General features: G+C 43.9%; 1 protein-coding gene across 1 annotated transcript in view; it reads right to left on the bottom strand.

Annotated features, from left to right (window-relative positions):
* The window catches only part of NOL10 (nucleolar protein 10), a 94,877-nt gene that overhangs the window by 64,899 nt on the left and 17,193 nt on the right, over positions 1 to 12,785 (bottom strand). The window contains exons 10-12 of the mRNA XM_040224932.1: positions 10,909 to 10,987; positions 9,597 to 9,746; positions 6,476 to 6,542 (exon numbers count right to left, since the gene is read on the bottom strand). Coding sequence (XP_040080866.1) covers positions 6,476 to 6,542; positions 9,597 to 9,746; positions 10,909 to 10,987 — 296 coding nt within the window. The remainder of the gene's footprint in view (positions 1 to 6,475; positions 6,543 to 9,596; positions 9,747 to 10,908; positions 10,988 to 12,785) is intronic.

Below are 12,785 nucleotides of genomic sequence, written 5' to 3'. Positions count from 1 at the left end.
ACAAGGGCTCTCGTGGCAGCTCCAATCCTCTCTGCCCTGTTCCAGAACGATGCACCAAAGCAAAACTAAAGTCAGTCCTTTGTAATTTACAAAACACTACTGCGTACTTTATCTTCGTGAAGACGTGACGACTCTCCGATGCAAGGACTATCATCCTTATTTACAGATCAAAAAATAAAGCTCATATGTACTGAGTTTCAAGTGCTGAGCAGAACATTCAGAACATTACAAGCTAGAGAAATTAAGAGCAAAATTTCAGTCAAGAGCTCTTGTTTTTAAATACCTTTACATATCAACTTACGTTACCTTCATTTACAAAATGTATTTGTAAAATACAACAGAAAAATCCACAGAAAGCACACATCTGGATTACCAGACCCCCGACCCAGGGATCAAACCCAGGTCTCCTGCAAGGCAGGCAGCTTCTTTACTGTCTGAGATGCCACGGAAGCTCACAATCCTAATTAAGTACACCAAACATTAAGGATGGTGATATAATTCTGTGATTTAAGAAGTACTTTTGTGCTGCTCTTCTGCTAATACAAAAGCTTGCCAAAGGGATGCTCTTCAATGCTGTTAACAGAAATACGACACTGAGGCAGAGGAGGTTCACTGATAGGCAGAGAGCAGGAGCTCAACGCTCTGCCGGCAAAGCCATGTTATACACATCAAGTCCAAAGGGGGAGTGAGTCCTGAGCTGGAACCAACCTTCCCCAGAAAACACACACACACACACACTCTCACTCGCTCAAGGAAGCAAGAAATGTACGTCTAAATGAAAGTCAAGTAAAAATCAGACACTTTCTCATAGCTTGTAGCCTCCACAAACTCTTTCATGTGGAAACTTTCTGGCCCCGGAGACAACTGCTCACTGAAATTCACCACAGGAAGAAACCACCCCTACTGACCTGCACTTCCCAAGTCTAACAGCACCATCAGAACTTCTCCGAGACCTTTAGACAGGGTTAAAGAAGCAGGTCTGGAGATTGAAGAGCCATCTTACAACCAGAAAAAAGGCTCCCAACAAAGACATCCCCTAAGCCCAGCTTCCCCGGCTCAACCCTGAACATGCAACAGTGAACACTTCACAAGGAAACACACCACACCTACCAAACAGACCACAGAAAAGGCTGGGCTCTAATTACACAGAAGAATCCAGGCCGGATGCAGAAGGCTGTTTCCCACAATGAGCAGGACCTCACCTGACCAAACATGGACAACAACACAAGCTGATCTACCGAGAAACCGAAGTCGGGACCGTCAGGACCGAAACGAGTTACAAAAGAGAAAACAGCCTCACACAGCCCAGGGAACACGAGGAGTTTCTAACAAGAGGGAAGCAGGAAAGTTAAGCCAGGGATGGAGTTAATTCAGCAGAAACTAAGACGATCACAGGTAAAAGGCGAGAAGAGGGCGAAGTACCAGGCCAGGCACTCTACCTCCACAGGTGAGAAGGTAGCTCAGGAAAGCGAGACCATTTGCTCAAGGTGACCACTGGACTGATTCCAAAGCCTGTGTAACATGGGACTCTAAAACTCCAATGACAACTAAGATAAAGTGAAAAGACTTCTTGCACAATCAAATAAATCATTAAAACACACAGATATAAACACCATACAGTAACACGACAAATGTATTTAATAAGAATGTCAAACTGAAAAGCAAGACAATTACACATGGTGACAATTTAAAACGCACGAACAAGTGATTTATAAGACAAGAATTTCTGGGAATTCCCTGGTGGTCCAGTGTTTAAGACTCCACTCTTCCAAGACAGGGAGTGCAGGTTCGATCCCTGGCTGGGGAACTAAGACGCCACAGGCCGCTCAGTGTGGCCCCCCATAAAGAATTCCTCTAATGGAAGGGTAATGACACTTGTGAAGAGATTTTGAGATTATGGCTTTTCCTTTAAATTTCCTTACAAGGGGGCGACAGAGGGTGAGACGGTTGGAGGCATCACCGACTCAATGGACATGAGTTTGAGTAAACTCCAAGAGACAGTGAAGGACGGGGAAGCCTAGTGTGCTGCGGTCCACAGGGGCGCCAAAAGTCGGATACGACTGGGCAGCTGAACAACTGCACCAACAATAAAAATAGGAACCTTGGAAGAGAAGGCAGAGATCACCAGCACTGAGGAGGAGGAGCACACAGCTCCAGTGTGGACAGCAGAACGAAGGACACGGTGAGCTGAGTGGGGCCATGACGCCAGAGACACACAGAGAACAAATCTCATCTGTCCAGGCTTTGGGGGCGAAGGACTCAGGAAGGTCACAGCTCAAAATCAGAAACACTGCTCAAGCCAGGACGACTCAAAGCGTGCTCCCCGGGCCAGTCTGAAAACTGCTATCAAGCTTGGCGTTGAGTGTAGAAACTGAAGAATTTAGAAACCTGTATAGTGACTCGACCTTGCAACGAGTTCCAAACATGTGACCCTTTTTCTACTAATTCATCTTTATGATATTTAACAAAAGTATCCACCTGCAATGGATTGGAAATTTAAAAACAAAACAAAAAAACATAAAAGGCTGGTCCTTCACCAGATACATCTGAGAATCACTGCCCAGAAACAGAGGGCATCAGGTCATAGCTGGAGCGGCTCAGAGCAGACAAGCTGGGCGGAACTGCCCTGTGCTGGAGGGGAAAGGACAGGACACGCCTTTTCGTGTGGTCAACTCCTACAGAAAGTGGGGAGCCTGCAGTTTTACTACACATGGCGCCAAGCTAGTGATGGGCCACATCTTATTTCTAGGCAGACTTCTGGGAGGCTACTGAGAGAATAAAAGGTGACTTCAGGTCTGATGATACGGACCGCCTCCAGCAGGCCTAAAAGCAGGTGAAAAATAGCCTGGATCATTGGTACAATTCTGAAGCCTGAGTGGCCTTTCTGAGTGGACATCTCCTTTTCCTTCTCCCAGTGGTTCTGGATTCCACAGGTTGGGCTGGAGCTCAGCAAGCACTGCGGACCAGGGTCGTGGGGCCGCGACCTCAGTTTCCCAACCTGCAGGGCAGCACCCGACGTGGAGACACTGCATGAGCAACTAGAAGCTGAGGCAGCCACAAAAGCAGAACAGTTTCTCAACGTTCTGAGCAGTCTGGGTATCAGAAACACATGACAGAACAGCGATCAAGATTCAGCTTTAATTACTCCAAAATGATAAGTGAGAAGATAAAGAATGCTTACGCTCATAGTGATGAAGCAAAAAAGCCCAACCAACAATGTTAATGGGACAGGAGAGTAAAGCGAGGGAAAGACAGCAAAACCTGTGGACCAACCATGCTTGGTCCCAACCCTAAGACAGCCGTGGAGGGACGTGCCTTTTTGAGCTCGCCAGCTTGTGAAATAAATCATCTGGCTACTGTTTGTGTTTGATTAAGCTCTTATAAGCTAACTGACAATAAAGTCACTCTTCTGACCAAAACACCATCTTAAATGTTCTACCTGCCAGGAAAGCATCCTGTGTAACAGAGAGAACTGCTGGCCGTCTAGGCAGAGCCATCACGCTTCTCCTTGCTCGTTCTGGGATGACCACCAGGATGGGAAATGACATGGAGAACCCGTCAGCCCTGAGCACCACCCTTGCCCCAAATATTTAACCCACAGTGCACTGGGCTGTTAGATTTCACTTCTATTTTAAAACAACAAAAAATACAGGGGCCGGAAGAACAAGTAAAGGACGCCATGAAAAATAATCACAGGAATCCAGGATGCAGAACATCTTACGAGACTACAGATCTGATGGTAGAAAACTCAAGTGCCATGGAGGAAGGGGAAGAAAGGATGGGAGAGAATTCCTGATTGAAAGAAGTGGAAGACACAACAACTAAATGTAATCCACAACCTTGCTGATAGACTAGTTTCAAATAAACGGGCTTAAAAAGGCATTTAGTGGACAAGCAGGGGAATGTGAAAAATGAAAGGTATTATTAGGAAAGGACTGCTTTCTTACATGGGGTAACAGTATTCCTGGTACCAGAAGAAGGTGTCTACTCTGGTGAGATTACAGTCACATTCCATGCCTGCAGTTGACTCTGAACACCTTGCACCTTATCAGTATTCTATACTATCAAAGCCTTCCATGTCTGGACTAGCCCTGCCCAACAGAAATACTGTGCAAGCCACATAAGTGACTACAAATCTTCTGGTAAGACACATTAAAAAAAATTTTTTTTAACAGGTAAATTTGAGTATATTGTTATTAACCAGTAAGTCTAAAATATTTTCACTTTAATATGTAATCAATACAAAAATTAATGATCTACATCACATTCTTTCCTGTTTTTGGCACATCTGAAGTCTGGTGTGTATTTTATGTTTAGAGCACATATTTCAGATTAGTTACTCCACAAGTTCTCTGTGGCCACAGGTGAGCACAAACCAGTCAGCACACAGGTCGACAACTTTCGTCACCATCTGCACTCTTCAAACCCCCACTCCTTCAATCCAACTAACCTCTTGTTCTAACTTCACTTTCACCCGATTTTACTCACCTTTGTACCTAGCCCAAACCCCATTTTAGACCACTCAGCACCTCAACCTAGGACCTCAGCACCTCAACCTAGGACCCCAGCACCTTCATTAATTTCTGAATTCATCACAATTTGACTCACTCCTATTATAAGAAAATTCTCCCAACGATCACAGATGAAAAGCTAATTACAAAGGTTCAGGGTTTCTCATCTTTTTCAGGAGAGTACCCTGTAATTTAAGAAAGAGCACAGACTCCACGATCAGGGGAGGCTCGCTCCACTGAGCCTCTGCCACACAGCGTCTGGGTGACCAACCCTGGGCACGTATCTCAGTTTCCTTACCTCCAAAGATGCAAAAGGGAAGGAAAGGAGAGGGGAAAGGAAGGGAAGGGGGAAAGGAAGGAAAGGAACGGTAAGGGAGTCACTAACTCTCCCGCATTATGAGAGGATTAAGTGAAACCACTACGACATCCAGACCCACAGCACAGGGCCTTCCTGCCCCTTTCTGCCTCCACTTCTGCGATGCAATGCTCTGTTCACTGAGCAATGCCCTGGCAATCACTTCTCTCTACTTCAATAGCTGCTGGTTCCTTCACTGTCACTCTGTCGGCCTCTCTGCCGGCTCTACCCTCTCACCTCCCTTTCCATGGACTCAGGTCCTGCTGTCTTACAGTCTCTCCACTTTTCATCGGTAACTGCCTGCACTGCCACTTCTTCTGTGATGACCTCTATTTACATGTCTTAAAATTTTATGTCTGCAGACCTGCTTTCCTCGGGCCACGCTGCCTACTGTGCCCTGGACGTGGCTCCCAGGATGAGGCTGTAGGTCAGGGCGGGGATCCACAGCCACTTGGGAAGCAGGTGAAAAATAACCCATTTCAGGGCTCTCCCCAAGACGCTCTGAGTCTGCACACCTGGTATGGGGCTGAGGAATCTGTACTTCTTAAAAAGCTCCCAGGTGATATGGTGGGCAGGCAGGTTGGAGACCCTCTGCCAGACACCGTCACTGCCTCACTGCCTCCTCAGACTCAGATGCTCAGAGAAGACACCACCATCTTTCTCTCTGAGTCTGCCCTCTCTCTTGTGCTGCCGATCTCAGCTCTACGTCTCTCTTCCTACTCATTTTAGCTCAAAACTGATCTACCTTCTGCCCAGTGGACAGAACCGCCTTCTGTGAGAATGGCCTGCATCAGTCCTGACCACAGACAGCGCCCAGCCACTCAGCGTGGTCACTCCGGGGCCCTCACCCCACGCACCACCTGCTTCCCACCCCATTCCTCCCACAGACCCTACACTCTGGCACACAGGGCTCCTCTTGCCCACCACGTCTCTCACCCAGCACCCAAACTCGGTGCCAACGAGGACCTCCCCTCCGCCCTCCTCTCGCTGCTCTGCCTGGAGCCCCTCGCTCTCCTGCCGTCACAGGGCCAGCGTGCACCTCCGTAGCAGAACTTCTCCTGTTTTGCCTGGTATCCCTCCATCAGAAGTATCTGTGTGTGTCCGTCCTCAGGACACAACCCTGCAGGAGAGTGAGACGTGTTCTCATTTTCTCTCCTTCCCCAGAATTCTTCAGATTTGCTTGAAGGTATTATTAAATCTCGAAATCTACCAGGTACTTTACAGAAGAGCCTGCAACACAGAATATACTCGACGTCTGGCTTCGCCAGCCTTGTGTATCATCAGGCAACTCCAGCCTCCTCCAAATCCCTAACCTCAATCTACACAAAATTACTAATCCCATAAAAGAGCTAAAGCGCACACTAAAATAACACCTCGCCTGCCCCGACCCACAGAGTGCCACCAGCTTCTCCTAACAGCTAGGCTGGCTGGGGGCTGAGTCACTGAGCGTGTCACTTTCTGAAGCATCCACATCACTTCCTGTTCTTAATTTTGCAAGTAAATACAATATCTAAAAACTGTCTTAACTGAGCCAAACCCTGTCTTAAGAAATGAAAAGAGTTTAAAACTCTGTAAAGCAAAGCCTAGATTCATCTCACGTAGTGCATACCTGAGTTGGGGTAGAGGCAGACATCATTAAGGTCATGTTCTGGCTCCAAGGAAGTAAATATTTTTCCCTAAAAGAGTAAGCAAAAGTGAACTGTTAAAACAGTTAAAGGAAGACAACTTTTGGCAATGTGATATACAGGAAGTAAGCTGGAGACATAACTCCATTTATCCTGCTTATGTGAGAAAATAAAATCACCTAACAGAAATCACAGAATTTAAGGTTAAAAAAAAAAATCTTAAGAGAATTTCTTTTATCAATTTATCAAATCCTCTCATTTTAGAGAGGAAGAAACCGAGGCTCAGTAGGGAGAGCTGACTTTCTTCGGAAAATAAATACAAACTTTTAAAGATAATGTCTACACAACAGGCAAGGGTAAAGTTTAAAATAAAACTGTACGTCAACTTAAAAATGTCCATAATCTGGAAGACACACCCTAGTTAAACTTGTCCTCAAAGAAACAAAGAAGAGATAGTCAATATGGTAAAACGAGGCTGGTATCTGCCATCCTGTGTTGCTAGGATTTGAGGAGGACCAAATAAGATAATGAATATAAAATAATTTAACAAAATGCTATAAATACATAAGGTGCTAGGTATACATACAGTGAAGGGTAAAATATTTTATTTTAAATGTGGGGGAAAATATGCTGTATTTTTTTAAATTAACAGAAATTAAGTGAAAGAAAAAAGAAGATAATAGATGGGAGTGGGAAAGGGTGATGAGAAAGATAAACAAGGAGAGTGAGTCAAGCAAAAGCAAGTAATTTGGGTGTTGGTCAAGAGGGCGTATTCAGTCATTACAACAACGCCAAGGTAAAACTTACTGTAGCAACTACAACATGACTTCAAGACCTGATGTTGAAAATGTCTGCCAGCTCTTACATTTATTAACCCATTATTAGAGGCTCCATGGCGGCGCGGGAGAGGGGGTATTAAAAAACTAATTTCATGCTCTATGAAAAACAGCAGCAAGGTTCTAATTCAAGACAGACAGTGAAACTCACAGTTACCTCCCTTTTGTCTCAAGTTTCCAATGAAATGAAAAATGGAAAGAGAGGAGGAAAAAGGATGGGGAAATCAGAATAAAAATAGCACAGAACAAAAAAGAGATGGTACCACAGTTCGTGAAATCCACGCTGGGGAAAACTATGCCCATTGGAGGGCTGGGAAGGGGGCATTCCGACTGGTTAGTCATCACCTTTAGGTAGGATGGGAGCCAGGCCATGGAAAACTTACTCTACCAGTGTGTTAGGAACTTTCAAACATGAAAAGTCTGCATTTGTAGAGGTAAAAAGAAATGTTGTTTTAAAGTACACTAGTTTGGATTATCAGAAAAGAGTAGAGAAAAATTCAGGCCTAAGACACCATGAATATTCAAGAAAGCCCTCAAAACCCTCCAAACTCAAAGCGAGACAGTCGGCTCCTGGGCAATGAAGCATCAGGGGAATTCTTCCGAGGACTGATGAGAGCCGGAGGCCCTTCCTTTTCTCTGTAAGGAAGTCTCAGGAGGGCCCGAAAAGGTGACGGGGCTTGAGAGACAGGACACGGCCCAGGGATAACTCAGTCTCCACAAAGATCCAGAGGAAAACACAGAGGGAGCAGAGTAAGGTCAGTACTTTGAGAGGTGACAAGTTGTCCCAGCAGCCAGGGATTCCCATCAGCAGCTGACCTGTGATGAGGCTGCTGGTGGCCCCTCCGCCCTGTGTAGGGGAGCCCCACAGGAAGGACTGACGCTTGCCCTCCAGTAACTAATGCTGAGGCTCTCAGCCCCCCACACACTCTTTACCTCAAAAATGAATCTTTCTATTTACAGTAGCACTTTAAAGATGCTAAGTCTGAAATCAATAAACACAAAGACTCTTAAAAGCAATTGCTGCACTGAATGAATTTTGTCCCAGTAGATGAAAAAAAATTAACCTTTTACTACTCTCTCAAAACAGGAGAATCAACAACATAGGGTTTTGTTACTTTTTAAATGACATTTAAAAGGACACAATATCAAATATTCTTAAGAAAATACTGCTTTTAAGAAAAACACTATATAAGAAATTGGGCTTCCCTGGTGGCTCAGATGGTGAAGAATCTACCTGCAAAGCGGAAGACCTGCGTTTGATCCCTGAGTTGGAAAGATCCCCTGGAGAAAGGAACAGCTACCCACTCCAGTATTCTTGCCTGGAGAATTCCATGGACAGAGGAACCTGGTAGGCTAAAGTCCATGGGGTCGCAAAGAGTCAGACACGACTGAGCAACTTTCACTTTTCATGTAAGAAATTACTATAAAGGTATCACATCTAAAATCTATTTGTTTGACACAAGGAAAGGGTATGAAATTGAGATGCATAATAACACTGATATGGGAAGATTAGTGCGTGTGTGCTCAGCTGTGTCCCACTCTTGCCGCCCCATGGACTGTAGCCCACCAGGTTCCTCTGTCCATGGTATTTTCCAAGCAAGAATATTGGAGTGGGTTGCCATTTCCATCTCCAAGGGATCTTCCCGACTCAGGAATTAAACCTGCATGTCCTGCATTAGCAGGTGGATTCTTTATCACTGAGCCACCAGGGAAGCCTGGAAAGATTAGTAGTAGCTCATAAAAAGTTTCCTAAGGTTGTAAAAGAGCCCCAAAATCTAGGGGGTTTCTCATGGATCAAGTTTTTTTTTAATAACGATTTATATCTACCTAACTGAAGAGTTGATTCATTGGAAGACTCTGATGCTGGGACAGATTGGGGGCAGGAGGAAAAGGGGACGACAGAGGATGAGATGGCTGGATGGCATCACCAACTCAACGAATGTGTTTGAGTGAACTCCGGGAGTTGGTGATGGACAGGGAGGCCTGGCGTGCTTCGATTCATGGGGTCGCAAAGAGTCGGAGACAACTGAACGACTGAACTGAACTGAAATGTAAAAATGCGTGCCAGTTCTAGCAAATGAGGAAAAGTTCTTAACAGGAAGAAAACGACCTTAAGGACCTGGAAGTAACTAACTTCCAGGGAAGCGACTGAATGGATACTCAGTATTTTTTTCTCAAGAACCCACATAACTCAAACAAGGCAACTGGAAAGAAAGGGAACATAAGGAAAATAGGCAAGTAAGTCATTTTAACAACAAAAAATACTTACTGAGTTCTTATTCCACATTTTGATAATTCGAGAGTCAGCAGACAAAATCAAATCTAAGGAATCCTGGAAATGAACTGATTTAATGGGCAGCCCATATTGGTGATCTTTAACTAGCAATGGCTTATCAGATCGAAGATCATACAATAAAACCTAAAAGAAAAAAAAAGGTATTTCTGTTTAAATAAAATATTTCATCTTAAAAAGAAACTTTTAAAAATGAACATCCTCACTCAGAGTACAAACACTCTAAAGTAAGTGTCAGCCAAAAAAAATACTCCAGAAAAATCTCAATTACCCTTCCAGGGTATGGCTCTATGGATTCAACCCTAAGAGTAATTTTTAGGCACACTAAGATTGAGAACTACCTGGATAAGTTAAGGAAGGAACCAAATGGGAAAAGTGCACAAGAATTTGTGTCATTTATGAATTTAATAAATATAAACACTGAGGGCCTAGTATGTACCAGGCACTGTCTCAGTGGCTGAAAGAAACAAGAACAAAAATCATCATGAAGGCAGTGGTGGCAGATTAGAGACAGATGCTGGTGGCAAGGTATGACTTTGGGGGGCAGGTGGAGGGCAGGGTTCTCTTCTGAGCTCTATCCTGATAGGTGAGGGGCCTGGGGAAGCTGGATCTCAGACCCAGGTGGCAGATGACACAGGCACTCTGCTGGAAGCAGGGCTCCCGCCTGTGCTGAGGTCTGGACGGACTTTGTGTGGGCTCTGCCTTGAAGGAAAGGGGGGAAAATGAAATTAAATCTCTGAAGCTATTTCATTCATACTCCTCAGACTAGTCAGCATTCGCTGAGGCAGGTCCCACAGACCACTCCCTGCACAGGATGTGGGAGACAGTGCTGGGTGGGAAAAAAGGCTCCTTGGACAAATACCTTTTGGAAACACTGACTCAGCACATTTCTTGTCTACAGGGATTCTGAGCCTCCATTGTATATTTAAACGCGCTATTAACCTCAAAGATAGGAATCTGGAGAATTCCAAATTTTTGTTTTTCCACAGAACTCTGTTCCACACACTCAAGAAAACACTGTTCTAAACCACAGTCAAGAGGACACCTGAGGCGTAGCCCCACTGCAGCTTCAGCTTGAGAATCTCTCAGACCCACTACTGGGGCCAGAAGCAGAGCTTCTCAAGGTCCTGACAGAGCACGGCAATCTGAGGACCCTCTCCACGCTGGCCAGAACAGTAATGCCTCAGAGTTTGATCACACAGTAAACAGACGAGTGGGTATTTCCCGTGATACACATGCCTCTGAAACAGTAACTTAAGAGCGAAGTTTCCAGCTGAAACATATTTACCTGCCCTGTGGACGTTCCAACGGCCATGGTCAAGGCACCATTAAATTTCAAAGCAGAGATCGTTGGCAAACTGTTTATTCTAAAAGGCAAAATATTTGTGTTCCATGCATATATGGTCAAATCTCTTCCAAGTAACAAATTATTACTCTTCACTTCTAATGGAGAGGATCACATTTCTAGTCTCCTATTTAAAAGAATTGTATCCAAACTTTCCAAGTCAAAATGAAAACTAACCTTTACTTATAAATGTAACCTACCTGAAAAAATTTGCAGGTTATCTTCTTTTAAAACTGTAAGAAACATTATTAAAGTAACAACAAACAATAAAAGTTACTGAAAATATAAAACCAACTGAAAAGGACCAGGATGACAGTATCTTTCATTTTGATTAAGCCAGAATGAGGCATTTACAGAAATGACCCTTTTTGGCTTAAGAGGAAACAGTTTTATAAAGTCAATGATGTCAAGCTGAAAAAAAAAAAAAGACTAGTCCCCAGATGAGAGCCTAGAATCTCTAAAAGTAACAGAACAATGGATGTTTACAGCTATTAATCTAGAATATGCTTCTCACTCAGTAACCAAGAGTTACTCTGGGGTGGGAAGGGTCCTAGATGATGAGTCAGAAGCGGGCCATAGTCCTGATTTCAACAGCTGCTGTCTCCATGACCTTGGACCAGAACATAGAGTCCAGGCCGCTGACTGCTGGCATCCTCAGGCATCTTTCGCCACCTAAAGCCTCAGCCTGCAACTACACTGAAGCATCGGGTCCTCTCGTTACATCAACTTCCATCACTGACTCTTCAAACTGAACTCTGAAACCATTCTTGGTGAGGTGATACTGTTTTTCCTCATTTATTCAAACCTGTTTGTTTCTTAATAAAATGTTTTCCTTTTCTTGATAGTTACGTATCAAGATTAACCCTTGGTATTTTACAATTTTTGTTATAAATGAGAACTGGTTTTCATTGTATCTTTCTACATGGACTTTTCTGATAAACATCAAAGCCACTGATTTTGTACATTTATTTTGTAACCAATTTACTTAAATCTCATACTAGTTTTTATAGTTTCTCAGTTCATTCTCAGGCACACCATCACATACATCACCTGTAAGCAACAAAGCCTGTCCTCCCCTAGCCAATATTTAACTCATATTTCTTTCTCTGACTGTATTGGCTTCTCCTTCCAGAAGGTCACCTATGTCCAATAACAGAGGTGACAGCTTATAACACTTATGTCAGAAAAAAATAAAGCTAAGCATAAAAAAGTAATAAATAAAATCACCCCAAACTAAATCGACAGGTAAAGCTACTTTCAACACTACAACATATCCAGATTTCTTCCCGGTAAACATATAAGTTCACTGTTTTTCTTATGAAAATGTAATAACACACAATAGGTAACTGTGTGGTTTGCCTGGATTCCACCACCAGATCCTACAGAATAGGAAATATAATTCCTGTAGCATATACATTTTAATTCAGTTCCATGGTAACTAAATAAACAAGGAATTCCACTGGCTTCCCCACTTAGTGAGCTTCCGCAGGAAAGGATTTTTCCATAAAACAATCACAAAACCACAACCTCGGAGAAACATGTTTTAAGAGTTTCATCCTTCAACAACTGCTTTTAATTTAGTATTGACACTGTGGTTGCTGTTCTTCAGTCGCTAAGTCATGATCCACTCTGCAACCCCATGGACTGCAGCACGCCAGGCTCCTCTGTCCTCCACCATCTCCCAGAGTTTGCTCAAACCCGTGTCCATTGAGTCAGTGCTGCTATCTAACCATCTTGTGCTCTGCTACCCCCCTTCTCCTTTGGCCTTCAATCTTTCCCAACATCTCAGCATTGACACATCTGTTTAAATCACAAGTTGC

Source organism: Oryx dammah, unplaced genomic scaffold (genome assembly GCF_014754425.2).
Source record: "Oryx dammah isolate SB20612 unplaced genomic scaffold, SCBI_Odam_1.1 HiC_scaffold_25, whole genome shotgun sequence".
Classification (NCBI taxonomy): Eukaryota; Metazoa; Chordata; class Mammalia; order Artiodactyla; family Bovidae; genus Oryx; species Oryx dammah.
The sequence above is the reverse complement of the archived record's forward strand: the minus strand, read 5'-3'. Positions and strand labels throughout refer to the sequence as shown.